The following is a 21,890-nucleotide window of genomic DNA, read 5'->3' as shown; positions in this document are numbered from 1 at the left end:
AAACACTGACTTCAGGACTTCGACTGAACTTCTATGAATGTGATGTGGCTCAAGTAATTTGAAAAAAAAAAAAAAAAAAAAAAAAAAGCCTTTATTGTTAAAATAAACCAGATAATAAGGAGCAGTTGAACAAAAGTGTTGTAAAGGAAGTGCATCTAGCAAGCAAGGAGAAAGAAGCAGCTTGGAAATTTAAAAAAATAAATAAATAAATAATCCGTAGATGGCACCAAGGTTATAGAGAATTTATGAATTTCATGAATTATGTACATAGTTCACAGTCATGGATATTGATTGCTAATTTTTTTGTGTGTGTGGTCAAACAGGTAATGTCGATACAATCAACTGAGAAATATCCAAAATATCTTAAAGTAATGGGTGAACAGATATAGATAATGGATTCATTCTTAATATAACTAAAAGCAAAATAGATAAAGTAAAAACAATTGTGTTACCAGGCTAAATAACTATTAGTTAAAGGTAATGATGGTTTATAAGCATATAGTAATAAGTAATAATTACTAGTAATGAATGGCTGTAATAACTACATAGCTGTAGGTGAGAAAAGACATTGATAGCTAAGGTTAATTTTACATGTGTAATAAATACATAAATACTACAGTATAATACTACTAAGTAGTCCATAAATAGAGAGGGATCTACACATTGTGAAAATAGCTAAGAGTAATGGATATAGATTAGCCAAAAATAATGTAGATCAAATAGTTAATATCTATTTTTAGCTCTTGACCTAACTGTAGCCTTAAAATTACCAATGACATGATTTGAATGTAATCATAGAAGTAATACAACTAAGCATAAATAACTATAATTAATTGATATAGTCTGTCTGAAATACTTAACAACTCATGGATAAACTGAAAGTAATGAAATAATTGTGAAAAAGTATAAAAAGCTTGGATACTGAAGCTTTTATATAAATGAAAAACAGTTCAAATAGTTACAAGTAATGTATAAATAGTTAAAACAGCTAAAAATAGAGGATAGTGGTAGATAAAAGTTCAGATAACAGATAAAAATAGTTAAAAATATGCATTTGAAGCTGTAGATGAAAGTTAAATGCTTGAATTTGCTGAAACGTATTTATTAAATAACAGAAAAACAAGCACAATCTGGTGTGACGAGAAGATTTTTCTTCATTTACTTCAACTGGTTTAGTTTGAAAGCAGATTCCGATGGTGTTCTGTCTTTCATCGTCGAGCTTGACCTTTCTTGGCTCCAGCTTCCTGCTACGTTTGCAGACAGACGTGCCAGCAGATACAGGAACGGAGATGTCACCAGTAAGAGTACTTCAGACTGCTGCCTCTAGGTGGCACTATGTTAAAATGTAATAATGTTACACAGACCAAACAGCAGACTGAAAGTGTAATTTGTAAAAAAAAAATATATATATATGTGTGTGTGTGTGTGTGTGTAGCACCCATGAGCTAACATGTTATTTGAGCAAATAAAAGCATGAGAGAACTGAATTCCTTTTAGACAAATGAGGGTATTGTAGGAATACCCACACCAACAGTTTATTCTCATCAGTCACCGGGGTATTTACTGAAACCCGCAATTTACACCGGTCGAAATATGAGTATTACTTTCACTCTTTTTCTTGCTTGAGAACTTAGAGAAGTGAGGCATTTTACTGAAGGGTGAATAGAATAAGCAGGTATGCAGGGCAGCGTATTTGGCAGATTTTCAAACAACGAATTACAGAAGATAATGCCTTCAGGCCACAAAAAAACAAAACAAAATATAACAGTATATCAGTTTGTTTCTATTTCACGTTCTGGTCTAAATACAGGGCTTTTCTAGGGTAGGTCAGCATTGAGCCAAAATGACAGATACTCAACTTCACACACACACACACACACACACACGCAACTTGACTGCCAAGGAACCTCTTCAGCTTCATCTATGAGATAAAACAGAGCTGAATAGGCTAGTAAGGTTGCCAATAGAAAAGAGGCAAGGGGGAGAGAGAGAGAGAGAGAGAGGGTGAGGGACAGGGGGAGGGAGAATGGCTGATGATAAAACTCCACAGTGAGCTCTCCTGTAAGCTCAGTCAGAGAGCAGCTGAGACCAGAAGGGCAGGGAGTGCGGCGGAGCAGGCGAAAAGAGACCTACCAGGCACTAAATCTCTTGGACTTGTTGGGACAGACAGTAGGCAGCAGCTGAGCTGTGTCAGACGGAGGCAGAGGAGCGCACTGCTACCTGTAGAGCTTCACGTTGTTGTGAGGAGTTTGTGCTTCAGGGGGGTGAGAAGAAAAGCCCAAGATCAGCACTGGACCTCATCCATCTCCTCCTGAGCTCTGTCGCCTCTGCATCCCTGTGGGTGCACGGCGTCCCGGCGGAACAGACTGATCTCGACGCCGGCCCTGAAACTTCTGTGGATCTAGCAGCTTTTTTTTTCGACACCACTGTGCCGGAGTCTGGATCCACTGCTCAGTGTGAGAAACAGCAGGAGAGAGCAAGGGGAAAAGAGAACATTGCCATCCATCTCTGGCTCCCAGCAGCCCTCCCTCAGCTTCTCGGACGCCCCTCCTCTCTGCCTCTTCCTTTGCCCCCTGCACACCCACCCCGCCCCACCTCGACCCCCTCCAACACTTCACCCCCCAACAGAGCAGAAAGCGTGAAAAATCTCACTAATGGGTTTATTTGCTGTCAGATCCGCGCCGATCTGTCATTCCCTTGGACCATTCTGCTTGACACATTTCATAGTTGAGTAAGCCTCCTGGCTTTCTGGCTAGACTTAACAGTGCCCCCGCAACGTTGTTCTGGCTGAGAGCTCATCAAGAGAGGAGCAGCGGCGGCAGCAGTCGGTCTGACAGCCTCTTGGACAGGGAGTCCCTGAAGCCTGCATTATTCTGGTCTCCTTCTCCCCTTTGGGACTGCGTGTTTGTGAGCCTCGTGGGCATCCTCGGCTTCTGCCTGAAGGCGTCCTTGCGCTGACCCAAAGAGCGTGAAGATGTGGTGCGGCGCTGGGCCTCTGGCCGTGGTGGCTGCTGTGTTTTGGACTCAGTGTGTTCTTCTAGATGGGGTGGATGCCAAGAAGGAGAGAAAGAGGCTAAAGGAAGCCACTCCACAACACACAGAGGCGTACAACGCAACCCTGTCCAACAGCGAGGAGGTCGGAGGCAGCACCAAGGCAGTGAGTTAACTTTTTTTTTTTTGTTGTTGGTGCATTATTCTCGTTGTGCATTTACAAGTTTCAGGTTAGAGTTTGAGGTCAGCCTGCAGATCAGTCCCTGTCAGGACTGCAGGACAGGCGGTGTGGGAAAGGTAGGAACCCAGACGGGACAGGTGTGCCCCACCAGGTCAAGCCTCAGACAGTGTGATGGACCAGAATGTGTGAAACTCTAAATGGATGACTTCCGGAGGAATGCCAGGAATGTGGATGTCTGAAGGCCGATCAATGCATCAATTAGTGCGCGCCACGGGTGTCTGCCACCAATTTTCCAGCTTATGGTAAACGAATCAGGACCCAGATACTCAGAAACACCTCGACGCTGCAGCAGGAAATTGATTTCTAAACAGGACAGATTAAGATAGAACATTTAGAGACTTGTTTGAAAAAAAAAAAAAAAAAAAGTGTTCACTGGTAACTGCGGAGCCACGTTGTTTTCATTAGAAACATAGCCCTCTTGCGAAAGAGCACTGCTGTGGTATACTTCCATTTTCAGGAGCAACAGTTGGCCCTTGACTCCTGCTATTTATTGGTTTATTGCTGGTGTTGCATATTTGTGAGGGTATTTGTTTTGCTTTCAGCCCACCCATTATGTTGGCATTCTCATGTAGCCCTCAACGCTCTATATACCACTCCTCACTTTAGTCTTACCAGGCACTAACCGCCGCTGCCTTTCAAACCACACAGTGAGGTCTCCTTTGTAACTTTAAGAACACTTTGTAGGTGGTTGCGGCCTAGCGCTGTTTATTTGTCTTGGACCGCCCCGTAAAAGCGGCAGCTATGAGTGATGACCTTGTGTCAACCTATAAGCTTCACGAGGATTGCACCCCACTGGGATCCCGCTCCGTCGCCTCGTCCCTCTGGGAGCAGGGTGTCTTCACAGCCGCTGCTTTCCCCAGGCAGGCGCGCGTTACAGGCCGCGCTGCAACTCCTGGGAAAGTTAGGTGGGCAGATATTTAAAGACCTGCGCCGACGTTGTTCCCAGCCCATTGATTCTGTCATTCACAGGCCCGGTCTGACTCCGCTGTGTCTGGGACATCCGATAGGGGCGGTGTGGCTCTGAAAACTGGGGCAGCGTGTCGTGTAAGCCCCTCACAAAGCCCCATAGAAAGGGTCCTGAAAGGGAACACCTCAGCGAGGATTAGCCCCCCGTTCCTCCCTCTCTAACATTCTTTTCATCTTATCTCCCACAATCAGACAGTAATGACATAATCACTCTTAAGACGCAGTGTTATGCCACATAGGGCCTTTGCCAAACATTGTCACCTCTGATGGAACTTGAGATTTAAGCTTGACATCAGTGGAAGTGGTTTTATTCAGGGTCGCATTTGTTGGTGCCACTCTATCTGGGTTTCTGCTCATCGGGGGGGAAAAAAAAGGGAAAAAAGCATGCCACACACCATGAAGAGTGGTAAACTTGCTTTTCTTGGGCAGTTTGTGAGTTTGTCCTATTACACATCTGTTAGGTCTCAGAGAAAACAACATGTCCGTTGGAGCTGTCTTGGCAAGCAATTTGTATTCTCAAACAAGCCAAACATTTACACTGCACATTTACATTTTTTTCCCTTGTGCCCAGTGGAAACAGTTCTTATGATGGCATTCGTTTTCTGTCCGACCAATCCTGCGTGTGGGCTGCTGGCAGCGTGCGCTCCAACGCTGCATTCCTCTGGAGATTTTCCATTTGAAAGTGATCACAACAGTGAGGTGTGGAGTTGTGCTGCGGGTGGAATTTTTTTAATGAGATGATGAACATTTCAAACAACCGTGATCCCTGTGAACCGCCACGTCGTACAGTTTTAGAGCAGTGTGTCAAAGCCTTATTGCTCTCCACTCCGAAGATGAGAGGGATCTGTCACTGCTGAGAGCAGCGAGGGATCTGTGATGGCTGTAATGGAGGGAGTCAAGTCAAACATCACGCCTGGCGTGTTGAGTAATGGCTGGGTTTTAGCCTGAGGCGAGGGTTTTTGTTTCCTCTCTCTCATCCCTCGTGATGATTAATGCAGCAGCGTGTGGGACCTTTTGGATCAACCTTCACATAAAAGACGGGGTCCAGTTCCCCAGGAAACGGGGCCACTGTGGGAGCCCACGCCCCCCCGTACACCACCGACTCTACCTGTGGCCTGTGTGCCACGATAGTGAACTCCACTCTCAACGTGCCAGACAAAGGTTATGCTTGTTTAACATCATACAATTATCTAATGAAGTCATCTGAAAGAGTGAGAAAAAGAAACAAATAATAGCCCTTTGTCATTTTATCCTAAATTTGCAAGTAAAACAAACCACAGGGTTGTATTTCCATCTCAGCGACACAGTTTAATTTGGATTTAGTTCTATTTATAATTACTTCAGATTGATGCCAGATTTATAGAAATCCCTTAATCTTGCTTGATTCATGTCATGTGCTAGTTCATGTTCTTCAAACCACAATTTTTACAATATCTTGAGTAAACTGTGGTTTGAAGTAAAACAACTCCAGTGCTCATTCACCTGCATGTGTTTTTATTTAGTTAATTAAGATGACATTTCAAGATGATGCCGCAGATGTGTGTATTGAAAATTTTCAGTATTTGTCTGGGAATTATTTAATATTTCTCTAACTAAGGTTATGCACTGTTGTATGTGACATATAACAGATGCAGATGCTAGCTTATTTCCCCTTAGTTTAGCATAAAGACCTGAGATTATAAGGTTACAAAATCTGCTGTAATTGACCCAATTTGGTGCAGCTATAAGCTCATTTATTAATAACTTGAAGTTGTGTCTGTTTATTCTGAATAAAAATTACAGTTTGTTAACTTTGTTAACTAACAAAGAGAAAACGTGTTGAACCAGTCTAGCCCTTTTTATTATTTTTCCAATCGTTATGCTAAGCTATCTTGTCTGCTAATTTTGTACATATACATTTTTAGTACCCAGTTACCCAGTTATGTTAGGTTAACCTGCAGGACAGAACTAGGATGTTTTTAAGCTAAGCTAAGCTAAGCTAAGCTAAGCTAAGCTACCTGTCTGCTGCTACTCTGCGTTATTTGCTGCTCCTGCTTAAGTAACAGAACGTGGCTACTTGTTCCGCCCTAAAGTCTTTATGCTAAGCTAAACTAGTAGTTTCATTTAATATCCTTAGCCGTTTACATTCCCACCTTTCATATTTCTACATATGTTTGTAACCCAGCTGGTCTGGGGCAAATTAGTGACATAAATGTATAAAAAGATATACAGTATGTAACATTAAGCTCAGAACTACAAATGAACTGTATAAAATGAGGAGGCTCTAATGACTTCCTTAGAGTTTTGCCCACTGTTAAACCTTGTGGCCTAAACCCGTACCTGATATGGAACGAGATCACTGGTGCTTTTCAACAGCTCATTTTACCTACCACAGAGAAAATGAGCACTCGCTTCGATTTCAAAGCTGTAATTTGTACACAAAACAGATGTGACACAGCGATCAATGTTTCTTTCAGCTTAGATTGCCTTTTTATTTCACGAGGAAACCAAGATCGTCTCTGGTGATTTCTAAAGCATAAACACAAATTTATTCACTTTCTCTGACAACAAAAGAGACACACGTCTGTTGGGACAACAGAGAAGCTCTTAGAAACAGTAACTGAAAATCAAGAGCAGGTTTAGCCCTATCATTATATAATAACCATATTTAATTTACACCTCCATATGTGCGCCCGCAACATTTGTTGAACTAATAACAAGTGTCTTCATAGTGGAAGGCGGCTTCCCAATTGAGTAATAATACAGTAGGCAGAGAGCAGAGTCAACATTGCATGCCTAACTGTATTTAGCTGTACAGCGATAAATCCTCAAGACAATCTGTGTCTGTGAAGTGCAGCGGAGGGGAACATGTGGGTGGATGCATGACGACTGGGATGCACGCAGGTTAGCAGGATCCCCTCACCCCACACAGCCCGGGGATCCCTGCTTCTCCAGGGGCGGCACTGGCCCAGCATTAGGCCCTTCCACCCATGCATGGATGACTGCACAGGGAGCAGTATAGGGATGTAAAAACAAAGGATTATAGAACACTCCCCATCATCCTGCCCAACCTTAAACCTGCATCTGCAACATTTTTATCAGCGGCCAAAAGTTTCATGTCGCCCAGTGCGTACGTAAAGGTAGCAAAACAGATAAAATCTTAGAAAAGAAGATAAGTTCCACTGTACACATGGAAATATTCAGGAGCTGCCTGCAGAGGAGTAGTGTTTCAGTATCTGGTTGCGGCCCCAGAGACATGTTTTAACAGTTGTGTTTGTGTTTTTGGTGGCATGTTGCCCCAGGGAAATATTTCCCATTTTATGGCTTCAAATAAATTCAACCTAATTTTCCCCAAACTGCATGACAAACACATTTACAGCAGCGCACGTAGAAGAGTTATTCATGCAGACCAGAGTCATTCTTTTCTGGGTCATAAAATCTTACAGGCTTCTGTGAATGATCAGCAATGATTACAGCCGATCCACTAATTGATCCAAAAGCTTTAAACTCACTATGTTGCTGATTAATAAAACAATCTCTCTTCACTGTTATTGTAAGCCGTGGATACCTGGTAGGATCTGCAGGAGAACAGGACCAACTACAACCCAGCATTTAAGAATACTTTATCGATCCCCATTGGGGAAATTCAAATGCTACAACAGCACAAGCCAAGAAAAACCAATGACCAGAAAAGAAATTAAATAGGACACATTTTTGACTGGTGTTACAAAAAATGTCATTTAAACCACATTTTATCTCTAAGATGTATACATTCAAAATACGAGTACATAAGAACCTTCAGTGCACATTTGTGTCACTGTATTTCACGCTTCGTCGTCCCCCATATCATAATCTGGCAATTTCTCATACACTGTTGCCCTTAAAGCTTAAATACCTTTGTTTTCAGACAAATTCCTCTTTGTATTCCTATTAAATTTTATTCCAACTTCATGGGCAACAGTATATATTTCTACACTCTAATTCACCTAGGTTGGGAACTACATAACAAAATAGTTTAAAGAAACTACCTGCAGTAGCGAAGTGATGCTTCTGCTGTGTTGCACCCTTGTCAATACTTGTTTTTCATATAATACATTAGACATTTTGGAAATATTTTCTTATTTGCTCTCTTCAAGAAATCTTTTTCCTCTTTATAATGTAAGTATAAGATGACTGCCAGTTAACTTAGCTTAGCATAGAGACTGAGCTGGAGTGTACAGCCTCCTGAAGGCTGTGATGGAGGTAACTTGTGTAATGATACTAGTTCCTTCAACTCAAATGACTCAGAAGTTGCCTGCAAAGAAATATTCATCAGGCTTCCGTAAAACTGCAGTGTTTTTGTATAGAATAAACCAAAAACAATATGACATGTTAATTTGAGACCTTGTTTCCATTTTTTTTTTTTTTTTTTTTAATTAGGCTTGTTGTTTCCCCTGCTTCCAACCTTTTAGTCTGCTAAGCTAACCTATGCTAAGCTAAACTAAGATAAAATATGATAAAATGAGATGAGATAAGATAATATAACTAGCTGCTGGTTGTAGCTTCAGGCAAGAGAGTTTGTTATCAATCTTATCAATGTCTCTGCAAGGAAGCAAATAAGCTCACTCTGGTATTTTTACTTTACTGAAGGGTCTGATTTTTTTTTTTCCGCTCGTAGACACAATGCATCCCATTATTATGATCTGAGCCGTGGTAATGTGCTGGGATTTAGAGCCCTATCAGCAAGGATAAACACTGTCTAGAAGATTTAACATTTCTCACCTTGAGACAAAATACCTGACACATTCTCGCGGTCCGTGCTGCGACGGCGTACGCTCACACCTGCTGACAGACGAGGCCACTTTGAGGCACTCACACATCAGCGGTGATCAAAGCCAGAGCTCCGGTGTTCTTCAGCAGCTCTCAGACTGATACCTGGATCCACTCCCTCCCCACTTTGTTCAGGGCTTGTACGTGCTGATACAGAGCTATGCCAGAGAATCCATAGTTTACTTTACGCTGCGGTCAATAACAGCCAGTGAGAGACTGAACACCTCTGACAGCTTTTTCTGTGTCTTCAAGCAGTGTGGTATTCATGTCTGCTTTTGTGGAGTCTTTGAAGTTCTCGTTTGAGACAAACGCCAACCTGCATACAATGAATCAGATGGTAGTTGAAGAGTTGTGTGAGCCATCCCAGCCGGCACTATATATATAGCATGTAAGTCTTAACAGCACAGATGGACGAGGACAGACCACTGGAACTGTATTATTTACATTTAATGGAAAGAGTTGAGCATGCCCTAGCTGATGATTAAATTATTTATACACTGATTTGCTATTATTTTTCTTCGCTCAGAAATGGAGGTAATAATTATCTTGGTCGTAGCCTTTCTTCCTTGAGCACAGAAAATCCTCGAGGGCAAGGGTTTAATGGTTTAATTACAATGGCGTGTGTTAAAGAGGATACCAAGCTCAGAGTATGGATGATTTCCTGGCAAGGACATGCTGTCTGTTTTATTTTTTTTACATAGGGAATGGAGGAGAGGTGTAATTATAAGTCACATGTGTGGGCCAACTTGCACAGTTTTGTACCCTTGAAAAAAAGACCTAAGCCCTATGAGACTGACTTAAGCACAAGTACAATTAGTGACTCTAAGTCAGAGTTGATAGAAAGTGTCACAAGCTGTTTCCATTACAATATTTCGCAAAATAAAGGCAATATTTCCAAAATTTCGATGAAGTACAATTTGTTTCTATTGAAAGGTGTTTTGCAGATGAGCTGTAATTCTCGTAAAGTCTCATCTCGCAATATCCCATAATTCTCCTATATTCTCCTCAGGCTAGACTTCATTTTGAGGAAGTGGACTTCAGATGAACTGGTCACATGACCCCCAGTGTCACCGGGGAAATGCGTAAAACTGTAAAACTAGCAATATTGGAGAGTTTTTTTTGGAATATAGACGTTTCCATTACCAGTTTTTAATTGCGATATTTAGGTTTTGCACATTTCTAGTGGTAATGGAAATGCAACAGTTGTGCTATTTTACGTCCAGATGTTATTAAGCTCACCATCGGTATTTAGACAGACAGACAGACAGACATCAGCCGGTTTGCTCAGCACAACATAAAGACCAGAAAGACGTGGAAACAGCAGGCCCACTCATTAATGTTATGTTTTGCATGTTCAGTCTAATCAAAACGGATTTAAATTTTTTGTTTAGTGTCAAATTGAACGGAGGGGAAAGAATGCCAAGTTTACATGCAAACACATTACCTGACAACTGGAGTGTGTTGCGTGGTTGCAAAGTTGATTGTGGGCGTACGTTTAAAATACTTTCATTAGCAACATACCACTGTATATTTATACATCAAATCCAAGTTTCGCCCCAAGGGTCTCTGCCCCGGGACCAGACAGTATCTCATTAATTATAGGTGTTAAAGCTGATGCCATTCATAGACGTGTGGCACATTCATGGAGCTGCTGCTCAGTATTACTATGATTAAAATGGGTGTGGCGTTGTTGTGCTTAATGTCTGTTGCGTAAAACTTAGGTAGAGTTGCAGTGGAGAATTTATAGTGCGGATTCAGTAACAGCAGGGTTTATTTAGTCACTGTAATAGGGTTGTTCTTCACTGAAATCGTGTCTCACTCTTACCTGTATTTTAGTAAATCTCCCAAACTAGCCATAATGACGAAGATTTATTGGGCTTGAAGGGTTACATTACACTGAACAGTGGGATTTGGCAAACACAAGTTTTCTATGTGTGCTTGCTGTATTTTATTAAGTCAGATACACAAATGTATTAAGGCAAATCCAAGCATTCAAATCTTAAAAGCCACCATTAAGTAATTGTTTATAAGAACTCACCTGTTTAAATAAAGACTTTATTGTCATTCAGCAACACACACCATCTGGGCATATATTAAATGAAATTTCGTTACCTTGGCTCACAGTGGAGTAGAAACATAAATTATCTAAACTACACATATTCACAAAATTTTAAAAGTAAGGCGTAATTATGGGCGTGACCGTTTTGAGTCACACGTAGTTGCCGAGTCTGGGCTCAAATCATTTGCCCATTTTTGAATCAGAATGGAGCTAGTTGGAGTCAGTCACTGCCAAGATGGCGGCGGACAGTCACCTTCATTGAGCTTCAGAACCTCTTTTCAGGAAACGTGTGGGTGATGTCATAGAGCGGTTAGTCCATCTTCACAAAGAGTCAATGATTAATAGCAATATGATGTGTTTACAGGCAGATTTTGTTTCATTTGCAGAGTTAGCTGTTTCCCCCCAGTCTTTATGCTAATCTACGCTAACCTGCCTTAGCTTCATATTCTGTAGACAGACATGAGTGCTGTCAGTCTTCTCATCTAAATTTCAGCAAACAAGTTTAAAACGTTTTATCAAAAATTTCCACTAAAGCTTGCAGAGCTGTTGCGCTAACAAATATGAAAAATTGACATGGCAAAGGAAAAAGCAATTTTTCTCCCAACAGGCCTCCGATATTTTGGAAACAGTTGTGAGCAGTGTAAGAGTATTCTTGACCAAATCAGCGCTGCTTTTATCTGACGCCAAGCCTCAAAATCACAACAAAAACACAGAACAATCCGACATGCAGCCAGCGCAGCGCCTGTTAAGTTGTTTATTTTGTCTGCTGTCAGAAAGAGGAGAAAGTCGGAGAGAGGGAGAGGGAGAGAGAGCTGCAAAATCCCACACATAAAAAAGCTGATTTTTTATTCCAGCATATTGAAAAGACAAACAAGGAGTTACTTTGTTGCGGTGAAACAAGAGGCACGTCTTTAGCAGTGAAGAAAGGGGCATGTTGGTTTAGCAGATAAGTGAACCGTGTCCTGCTGCCAAACCTAAACAAATTCCATTTCAGACAGCTCACCTCCATGGCTCGTCTTTATCTCCTCTTCTATCTCAACTGAAGGCTCTTGACATTTGGGGAAGGGTTAGGGTAAGATCTGAGCTTGCTGTAATTGGACTTCATTCAGCCTCACATTTTACCAAAATGAAAACAAGTCAGTTGTAGCACTACGCATAAAAATACTGCCTCCATAGTCCTTCCTTGATTTCTTATCTCCCTAAAAGATCCCAGGCATCTATACAGCAATTTATTATAAAAGAGTCATTTCAGAGCGTGCAGTCCGATTACAAAACAGAATCACATCTCATAAAACACGCTCTATATACATTCGTTATCTGGCTTATTAAATTTTCCATCATTGCATAACTCACACAAGTCAAATAATAAAAGAAAACGCTAGTTTGTCTTTGGGTGAGGGAGAAAGTGTTGGCCACTTTGACATGTTGTTATAAACTACAGTAATTGAGGCCTGCGGTCCACGGGATCGACACACACACAGGGGCAGACTCATTTTTCACTAGGGTGCTCATGGAAATTTCGATGTGCTGAGAAAAGAAAATCACTTGACAAGGTTTGTTTACATTCATCCGAGTCTGTTGGGCAAATAAGAACTGACGTGGCACCTGAGCAAATTATCTGGGAAGAAAAAATAAGCATGAAGCGAAGCTTTCGGAGGAGAATGGTGACTGATGGCAGTCTGAAAAACCCTGCAGTCGATCGGGCAGGAGAGAAAGAAAGAAAGATGTTTCCGTGTTTGACCCTTCTTGGCGTCTGGCACAGTGTAATTGCAAGAGATAATGACTCGGGTTAAGATTCATACAGTATTTACAGCCTTTTGCACAACATGACAATGAGCAGAACTATCTTGATATAAAATGATAACTTTTTTACAGGCTTGTTTGGCTTTTGAGAAAAATCCTTTTACCCTCTTAAAGGTGTCGTCAAGTTTGCTATCCCTGGGTTCAAGTCTCTTGATGTTCCCTATTTGACTGGTTGAAATATACGTGGCCGTCTTTTCTGCTGCAGATTTCTGATCACCAGAGGGTGGACCCACTAGGTTCATGGATGGACTTTGTCAAAAGACCTGTTGGAAACTTTCCTGGAAAATGTCGCAAACGCAAACGACCCCTGGTAAACCCAGACAGTGTATCTCAAAAAGTATCTCTACATCACATTTCGATTTATTTATGCATTACAGTGTTTTGTGTATCTGTTTTCCATCAGCCAGGTCCACCTGGTCCTCCAGGTCCACCTGGCCCCCAGGGACCTCCTGGCTTTCCTGGGGCTGAAGTGACCCAGGAAGTCCTTCTCCAGGAGTTCAAGGAGATGATTAAAGGTAAAGGCAAGTTGTTCTTGAAATGACCTCAAGTTTAATTAATATTTCGGACTTTTCTGTGAATCATCTTTAGAGAATAGTTTAGTTGTGGTCCTGCTCTGTAATAACCTGGTTGTGTTTCTGTCAGAGGCTACAGAGAGGAGAGCAGCAGCACTGGACAGACAGACCAGCCCCAGCCAGCTACCGACAGCCCTCCTCACCCTGGAGGGGATGACCTCCTACCGCCGAATAGAAGAGGCTTTCCACTGCAAGCTCAAGGGACCTGTGGTGGTCGACAAGAAGACTCTGGTGGAGCTCCAGAACTTCCAGACAGTACGTTTGTTTGAAACCAAGTAAATGTTTATGAATCGGTTAAGCTTCGCTCCCTGCTTGTGGCTGAAAAAGTGAAATTTGGGCTAATCCTCCTCTGCATGGTTACATGCTTTGTTTCTCTGTCTTAACTGTGTTTGAAAGAGTGAGTGTTCAGTAATCGTTGCTTAGGTTGCATGTGGGAGAATTATGAGAGGATCATCCCCTCTCTGGTAACTGGCACTGGCAAAGCATGCGGTGCCACTCTGAGACTCTGACTGCCTCTTTGGTCAAAAATATCTACTTTTTCAATTCTACACATCACTCTCTGGGCGGCATACAAAAGGCACTCTGTCTCCGACTTGGAATAAAGTGTGGAGAGGACAGAAATAGACACTGTTTGAAACAGCATGCTGTAGTGGAAGAACTATGCCCTGTTAGGACGGGCTGACAAGGCTGGAGGAGGGAGGATTAAGCTTTGCAAACTATTTATCATGCTAACACAGGACGATGTTATGAAGACGTGTTTATGTGGCTTTGGAAATTTAGATTTGAATGTTTTTGCAGAGTCAGAAATAAAGAGGCACACAGTGAGGGGGGACATAAGGAGGCGGCAGGATAAAAATGAGGTCTGAGTCGAGGGGCCTTATTTATGAGCTAAGCATACACGCAATTTATGGTCATATGTAGAACCTGATCCGTCCGTTTCTTCCATCCATCAGTTCCATCAATGTATACACAAGGCAGCGAGATTTTCATTGTCATTGTCTTTGTCTTTTGCTGGCAGGATTGTGCATAATTTTATCAATTAATGATTTAATGAAGGTTTTCCCTAGCGGTCTGGCTAATGCAGTTTCTTTAAGAGACATGTTTTTATAACTGTTTAAAACATCTGTGGACAATTCCTCTTATTTTATACTCAGATGTTTGGGATACAATGCAGCTGTGCTACAGTGTCTGCCTCCATTTTTGACACTCTGCTTCTTCTTATTCAAAACTGGTATTCAGTCTGGGTTTACTGGTGGTATCTGGTTACATTTTAGGTAATTTAACTGACTTACAATCAGTGTTAACAAACGTTGCCAGCTTCATTATAACTTAAGGTTTATGTACCATTTTTTTGTGAACTCAGAGAAGATACCAATGTATTGTCACCATGAAATGTTCACATATTAATTCAGGTGTTTTCATGTGTTTTTCAGCCGCCCGCTAAAGGAGCTTTTCTTAGAGGGTCGGGAATGGACCAGTCCACTGGGAGGTTCACAGCTCCCATCACCGGGATCTACCAGTTCTCCGCTAATGTCCACATTGGTAAATTGCTTCCCACATATACCAAAGCCTTAAAGATCCTCACTCCAATAATCTGCCCACATATGTGTTGACGCGTGTCATAAACTTTCACTGCCGGATGATTTGGAAACACCAGTGGTTACTCACAGTAACACTAGTTGTGGCTTGAGCAGACACAGCAGAAGTTATACTAACTATTTAAAGAGCACATCCCTGCCTTGAATAGCTATTGTCTAATTTCAAGGGGGAGTCGACTACCGTGTTGGAAAGTTGGAGGTACAGAAGCTCTTCATCTAAGAGCTCACTCTAGCTGCTTTTTCAGACTCCATTAGTCCCTGCAACCTTTAAAAACTGACTCGATGTTAAAAATGCAGGAGGTTGTGTTGGGTTGCTTTGACATTTGCTGCAAGCTCAAATGCTAGTAATAAATAAATTAAATCTAAAGACACTGTGTGACTGGTTCTCAATAAAACATGCTGCTGTATGTTTCCGTTTAATGCTTTAAATGTGACTCAGAAGTCAGAAAATGTTTGAGCTGCAGTAAATAGTGAGGCTGAAACAGAAGCCTATAAATCCCTTGCGGGTATAAAAGGTAACTTGAGTCCTTACGTGCAGAAATGCAATACTTTAATTGCTTTATTTATATGTATCCTGTAAATTTTAGCCAGTTCAGTTCAAAAGGTGAATATATGTTTTGGTTAGCCTCTATATTTTATGTGACTCTCAACATTACGCCTTCTTGCAGATCACAACGAGGTGAAGAGGAGCAAGAGTCAGCTTAAGGCCAGGGATAACGTTCGGGTGTTGATCTGCATTGAATCACTCTGCCACAGATACACGTAGGTATTCTATAAGGTTATTAATCATGCTGGAGATGAGTCTCCTGCAAAGTCATCCAAGTCATAAATAACGCACCTATCTGGCGCCTTTGTAACCATGTGGTTTGCATTTGTTATGGCATGCTAGTGAGCAGCAGACCCCGCCGATCACCAATAAGGGCTCCTAAAATCGATCATTAATCTGACCCCGATAACCACACTTTGCATTCTCGACATTCTTGACAGTTTATTTATTTTTTCCTCCCTTTTAACAGCGATACTTTATTGGGATTTAATACTGCCTTAACTTTCACTAGAATTTATGAGCTGTTAACAGTGTTGTCTGTTACACTTTGTATGGAACCAGTTTGGCATTTCCTGTGTAAAAGCAGAGCAGGTTTTAAAAGGAAATGTCCTCTCATTCAGAGCCCTTGTCCCTGTCGCCTAACTAATCTTTATAGAGTCACCTTTGACACTTCAGGCAGAGCAGCACAGCAGTGAAATGCCCTTGTTTGGGATGTGGGAGACAGATAATGAAGTAAATGATGCAATGGCTGTACAAATAATTAAAAAAAATATGTGCAAATCCAGAATGAGTTCTTTCCAGTACTTCAAAACTTCTATTTACATAAAGTCAGTGAAAATAGTTGAACTGAATGGCTCCCTGAAGTCTTCTCCCTCCCCGAGTGAGGAGAGCTCCGCAGCCTCCCCCCCTAGTGTGGTACAATTATAAATAATATTATTATGAAAGGTAACCCAAAAGAGTTCTTGGCTTTTGGTCTTCCTGAGCCAAAACCCCGTCCAGTCTCGCCCTCCCACACATGAAAATGCAGAGAATGTGAAATGAGGCTCGTTGTGACGGCAGCTCGAAGTGAAGACAAACGTGATTGATTTGCCATAAAAATGTAGCATTTTCCACTTAACAGGAGCCAGTGGTCTCTCTCTGTGGTTATATCTGCAGGGATGTTACAAACCGTCAATGCAGGCTCTGAGCTGAGAACACTGAACTGTTTAAGGAACACTGTGACTTTTCGGAAGAGTTAAATGAGAAGATACCACTCATATGTCTTTTTGCTGAATAGCTACAGCCACCAGCTAGCTAAGTTAGCTTAGCATATGGACTAGAAACAGAAGGAAACAGCTAGTCTACCTCTGTCCATGTTAACAGAATCCACCTATCAGAACTCTCTATTCACACATTGGATCTTGCTCAAATGACAAATCTCAGAAAACCTACTGTTTCACATTTTAATCCATGACCACTTAAAACACAAAAATGCCTAGCTCATCCTTTGTGTCTAAAACTAACTTAGCTAGCAGCTAATGGTGGCTCATGTTTACCATACAGGTATTATAGTCATGATGCTATGTTCACGCTAGTAGCGACAGGTTACGATACATTGGTAAATGGAAGTCGGTGATATGAGTTGACACTTGTTGCTACTTGTTGGGCAAGAAGCACAACCTGCTATATTTACAGTCAATACCCACTCCCAATCTGCCTGACGTGACCGAGCACTTGAATGACACTCGACGACAATGACATTGGCAACACTGAACAACCTTTTGTCGCTTGTAGTGTGAACACATACATCATGAGAACATCGATGCTTGGTTAATGTTGGTGTCTAAAAATCACTAATGCTAATAGTGTAACAAGCTAACAACTAGGTAACCTAATCTAGGAAATGGAAAGGTATTATGAAACCATTCAGAATATCCATATTTTCCTCAGACAAATTATAAAGTTACAATGAAAACTCTATGCAACTAAATTACAATATATTAACTGACCAGCGCTGGACTCAGCCCTCACTGCAAATTTACACTTACAAAATCATGAATACCACCAGAGGGCAATGTTCATACTCATGTTTCTTGTAAACTTAACTCCATTTGACAGCAGCCAAGTCAAGTCAGTTTCATGTCTAAAGCTCATCTAAAAACTGAAAGAGTTGACCAACAGCCTATAAAGCCACGCTGTCAAAACAAACACACGGACGAATAAGAAATAATAAAAAATAAAACCTTAGTTGAAAAGATACAACGTAAAAAGCTGCTCTAATGCTAAATTAAACAGCCAGGACAAAAACGCGTGTCTTAAGATGGGATTTAAAAACAGACAGTGTCTGAGTCAGCCGAACATGCAGTGGCTAGTTGCTGAATGCAGGCTAAAGTCGTAGCATAGGGAAATAAACAATAAATACATAGTTTCATGTCAAGGAAAAATCCTCATTGATCCTTTCAACCAACGCTTGGCAAGGAAGCACACCATATGTCTATCACTTTAATAAAAGGCTTTTTACACTTGATTGACCTTCCAAACTCTAGAAGAATGCAATACTGACAATGTTATGTTATTTTTTAATATGGTTGCAGTTCACTTGAGATGATTGTTGGATTAGAAAGTAACAGCAAGATATTCACCGTCAGTGTTCAAGGTCTGCTGGAGCTACAGGTGAGCACCATGATAAGAGACTCACATATAGAACATAAAACATCTGTGCAGTCTTCAAACATTAAAGTTGTGTTTTTCTCTGCAGGCTGGGCAGTACACCTCCATATTTGTGGACAACGCAGCTGGCGCTTCCATAACAATACAGAATGGCTCAGATTTCATGGGCATGCTGCTTGGCGTATAGCCTCACACCTGAGCAGGGTGTCCTCCGAGCCGTCCACTGCTGCCATTTTCATTTTGCGTCTTTCAAGGGACTGCTTCTGAGCACTGTCACACAGGACCGAACCACAGGAGAGGTTTGAAGTAGGTAAAGGAAGTAAGACTGACACTGACCTGACTCCTAGTCAGATGGTGAAAGGACAGCGTGAAGAACTCAAGGACTGAGTTTGTTTTTCACAGTGCACTGCCACTTCCCCCAGGAACTTGGATGCATGTTGCTTCACCAATAAAATAACCTGAAAACAAAACAAAGAATATGTTTGTTACAGTATATTTTTCATGGTTGTTGAAGACCTTTGCAGTAATCCAAGCAATTGTTTTTTAAAGTTCTAGGGAACATGAAATAGTACATTGGTGTGTTTAATGTATATTGACATGTCATTGTTTTTGTCTGACTATATCGATTGTGTACACTCTCTTGAACTATTATTTTATGGATTAAAATTCACATTTATGGTACATAGACTCTGTGAGTACACTGGACAGTTGAAATACAGGCAGAATGTCCCATTTACGTAAATACACAGTTTGTAACATATTATTATCTGTGGCCCTCAAATAAAGTGTTATATCCCTTGCAAACCCTTATATTTAAAGTCTTAGAATTTTAATTTGTCCAATACTCTGGTTAGTGACTAAATACCTCAGCTGTACTTTGCCTTTTAAAGCTAATTAGCAAATGCTAATTCATACACAAAATGCTTGACATTCTAGTGGTAACGTCAGTGCTAAAGGGGTGTATCTACACACAGGAAGATACAAGCAGCAATCTGTCAACGTGAGACCATGAATGTTAATGAAATTCAGCAGATTGTAGCGACAATAGGAGAAGAAACTGTTGGTGACACAAAGTGGCCAAGTACCAAGCTAAAAATCATCTTACCTTTGAGGTGACACTATTGGCTGAATGGGAGTATCCGATACAGTTGACACAAGTGCAGAATTCCCCAAATGTTTATCACAAAGAAACATGTGACATGACTTTAGTCAGATTAGCAAATTATATGGTAACCATAGCGGATTTAGAGTAAACTCAGATGGATTTGGCAGTATTTTCAAGTAGAACTCTTGATCCATAATGACATGTACGGATCAGTGAACTAAAACAAAAATTGATGAATTGTCACTATTTCAGCCAGGCCAGCCCCACACTAGCAATATGTTTGTGTTGTGCTAGACCCTAGAACATCTGCACGTGACCAACTGTCTTATTACAAAATAATGGACGATGAGTGAAACACCATATGTGGAAGGGCTCTCGTCCTGAGAACACTGTTGCTAGGCAACTTTTGTTGCCTAAAGGCCATTATCAGTTTACCAAAATAATGACTGACTAGCTTAAAGAAAATAATGCAAAGCCATAACAAAAGGATGAGACCATATGGCTGGACATAGCAACATAAAATGACTAAATTACAACAATTACAATATATTTACTTAACATTCATCTCTCTATATTTGGCAAAATGAAAGGATTATCTTATCCTATTATCTTACAGTAAATGAGAACCCTTCCTGTTATCTTGTTTGAAGAGAAGGCATATCTCTGGCCTCTGCTTCTTTGCCTAAAAAATATCTAAAACACTAGACATCAATGGTCCTGTGTCATTACATTGTAATCTTGAGCATGTCTATCCAACAATGTGACTCCATCACTTTTATTAGGTTCAGACAAATCCTCATTTTTTTATTTTTATTTTTTTTGTATTGAAAGGCTTTTTGCTCTTCTGTGTCTTCTTTAGTTAATGTTGGCAATTTATGAAACAACAGATGTCACTGGAAAGCATTGGTGTTTGAGATGTAACCACAGTTTATGGCAACATCTGTGAATCAGCACAGATAAAAATTATATCTTTCCTATATTTTATTACTGTATGCTGTAATTTGAAAATAAACATGTCTCTATTTGGTCTTTGCATGTAATAATCCAGCATTTCTTTTCTTTCTTCATCTCCTCCTTATCCTTGAAAGCATCAGGCTTTTCATAACCATGTGACTTCATTTGAATTGTAGAATGCCCCAAATACCTCAAATACTTTTGCTTGGCAGGCTGCCAAGTAAATATGACTGCGCTTCCTTACCTATAAAATATTGCTAGAGCATATTGGACCATGTGTCCATACAACTATATCCAATCACTGTTTCATCCAGGCATTTTTATGCGTTTTATATTCCTCAAGTTTCCAGTTTAATTAAAACAGAATAACTATTGTCCCTCACAGTACACTGCAGTCCTGATAAATCAGTGCTACTATGGTGGGATTATTAAAACTATAATATCATATAATATCAGTATATTGTTTCTTGGGTGGTCTCACAATGAACGCTTGTCCTGCTAGTAAAATGAGCTTGTTAGCATCATTGCATGAATGCCTTATAATAGAGCCTACTCATGGAAGCATAGCTGAAATGCCAAGTGTCACATACTGTACCAGAAGACCGACCACAAGAACGTTGCACCCACGTGCTATTTCAGCCTCTTACTGTAGCACACATTTCAGACAGGAACTCGCTGAAAAGCACACCCAAAATTTGAAAAACAAACATCTTTATTTATACGTGAACTGGCAAACATTTTTAGGTACCACTTATTATGTGTTTTTATTTCCCCACAGTGTAATTTTCTACCAGTCAAGAGAAATAAAAATGAAAATAAAGATGTTGAAAATAGCACAACCACAATTTATAGTGCATTAGGTGAGCGGGATTTCTCTTCACTTTCCATTTTTTCATGGGCTGCAGTCTTTCAGCGTGTTTAACTGTGCGGGGATGACAGACGATATAATATTTGCCTTTTCATTGCTCAAGCAATAGGAGAATGGCACACACTTGTGAGTTTTGATTGTCTTATGTTTTTCTTTTTTTTTTTTCAATGTTTTATGACGCTTGTGAGCATCCGTACGCATTCGCTGCCTGCATGTTGAGTGAGTCTGTCAAAGGTGGTTGGAATGACCGCTTGCGCACGCCTGACAGGATTTCCCATGCCTATATCTGCAAAGACGAAGCTGAGGACTTGCAAATTACATCGCCCAATTATAGAAGACAACAATGCATTACTTGCTGTCACTGCTTTTTCTCTTTTCCTTCGGAGAAGTGAGGTATTATGAAAGGCTCCATTGTGAATCTCTGAGGTTCCTGTCTGCCCTGTAAACCAACATAGTTGGGCTGTGTAGCTTTAATGAGGCCTTAATTATGAGATTCCTCTACCTTAGTGACTGACTCATTGGGGACGGCTATAAGCAAATCCCTCTGTGGGCAGTTTCCTTAAGACAAAAGGAGATCTAGTGGGGTCATGTTTACAAGAAAAGTCACAGATTTTTGATAAGTTTGGAGTCCTCGAGTCTTGACGTGTTTGTTGACGTTTTCAGAAATGGTAGATGGTTGTAATTTAGTTGTTTGACGTTTTTCATAGTTTTTTCCTTTATGTTTCCTGCATTAAGTTAGCCAGACCTTA

At 40.8% G+C, this 21,890-nt stretch overlaps 1 protein-coding gene across 2 annotated transcripts; it reads left to right on the top strand.

Annotated features, from left to right (window-relative positions):
• The first annotated feature begins 107 nt into the window (after positions 1-107).
• Positions 108-20,359, top strand: c1qtnf12 (C1q and TNF related 12). 2 transcript variants are annotated; one of them, XM_047569003.1, is made up of 8 exons: positions 108-3,157; positions 13,054-13,158; positions 13,252-13,363; positions 13,491-13,675; positions 14,854-14,962; positions 15,687-15,780; positions 18,139-18,217; positions 18,303-20,359. In XM_047569003.1, the coding sequence occupies exons 1-8, from the start codon at positions 2,975-2,977 to the stop codon at positions 18,399-18,401; spliced, it is 966 nt and encodes a 321-aa protein (XP_047424959.1). In that variant the 5' UTR covers positions 108-2,974; the 3' UTR covers positions 18,402-20,359. The 2 variants fall into 2 exon arrangements, with proteins under 2 accessions (XP_047424959.1, XP_047424965.1); XM_047569009.1 differs by lacking the exon at positions 13,054-13,158.
• Positions 20,360-21,890: the final 1,531 nt, after the last annotated feature.

The sequence above is a fragment of the Mugil cephalus genome, chromosome 1 (assembly GCF_022458985.1).
Source record: "Mugil cephalus isolate CIBA_MC_2020 chromosome 1, CIBA_Mcephalus_1.1, whole genome shotgun sequence".
NCBI classification, from domain to species: Eukaryota; Metazoa; Chordata; class Actinopteri; order Mugiliformes; family Mugilidae; genus Mugil; species Mugil cephalus.
Note: the sequence above shows the minus strand (reverse complement) of the source record. Positions and strands in the feature narration are given on the sequence as shown.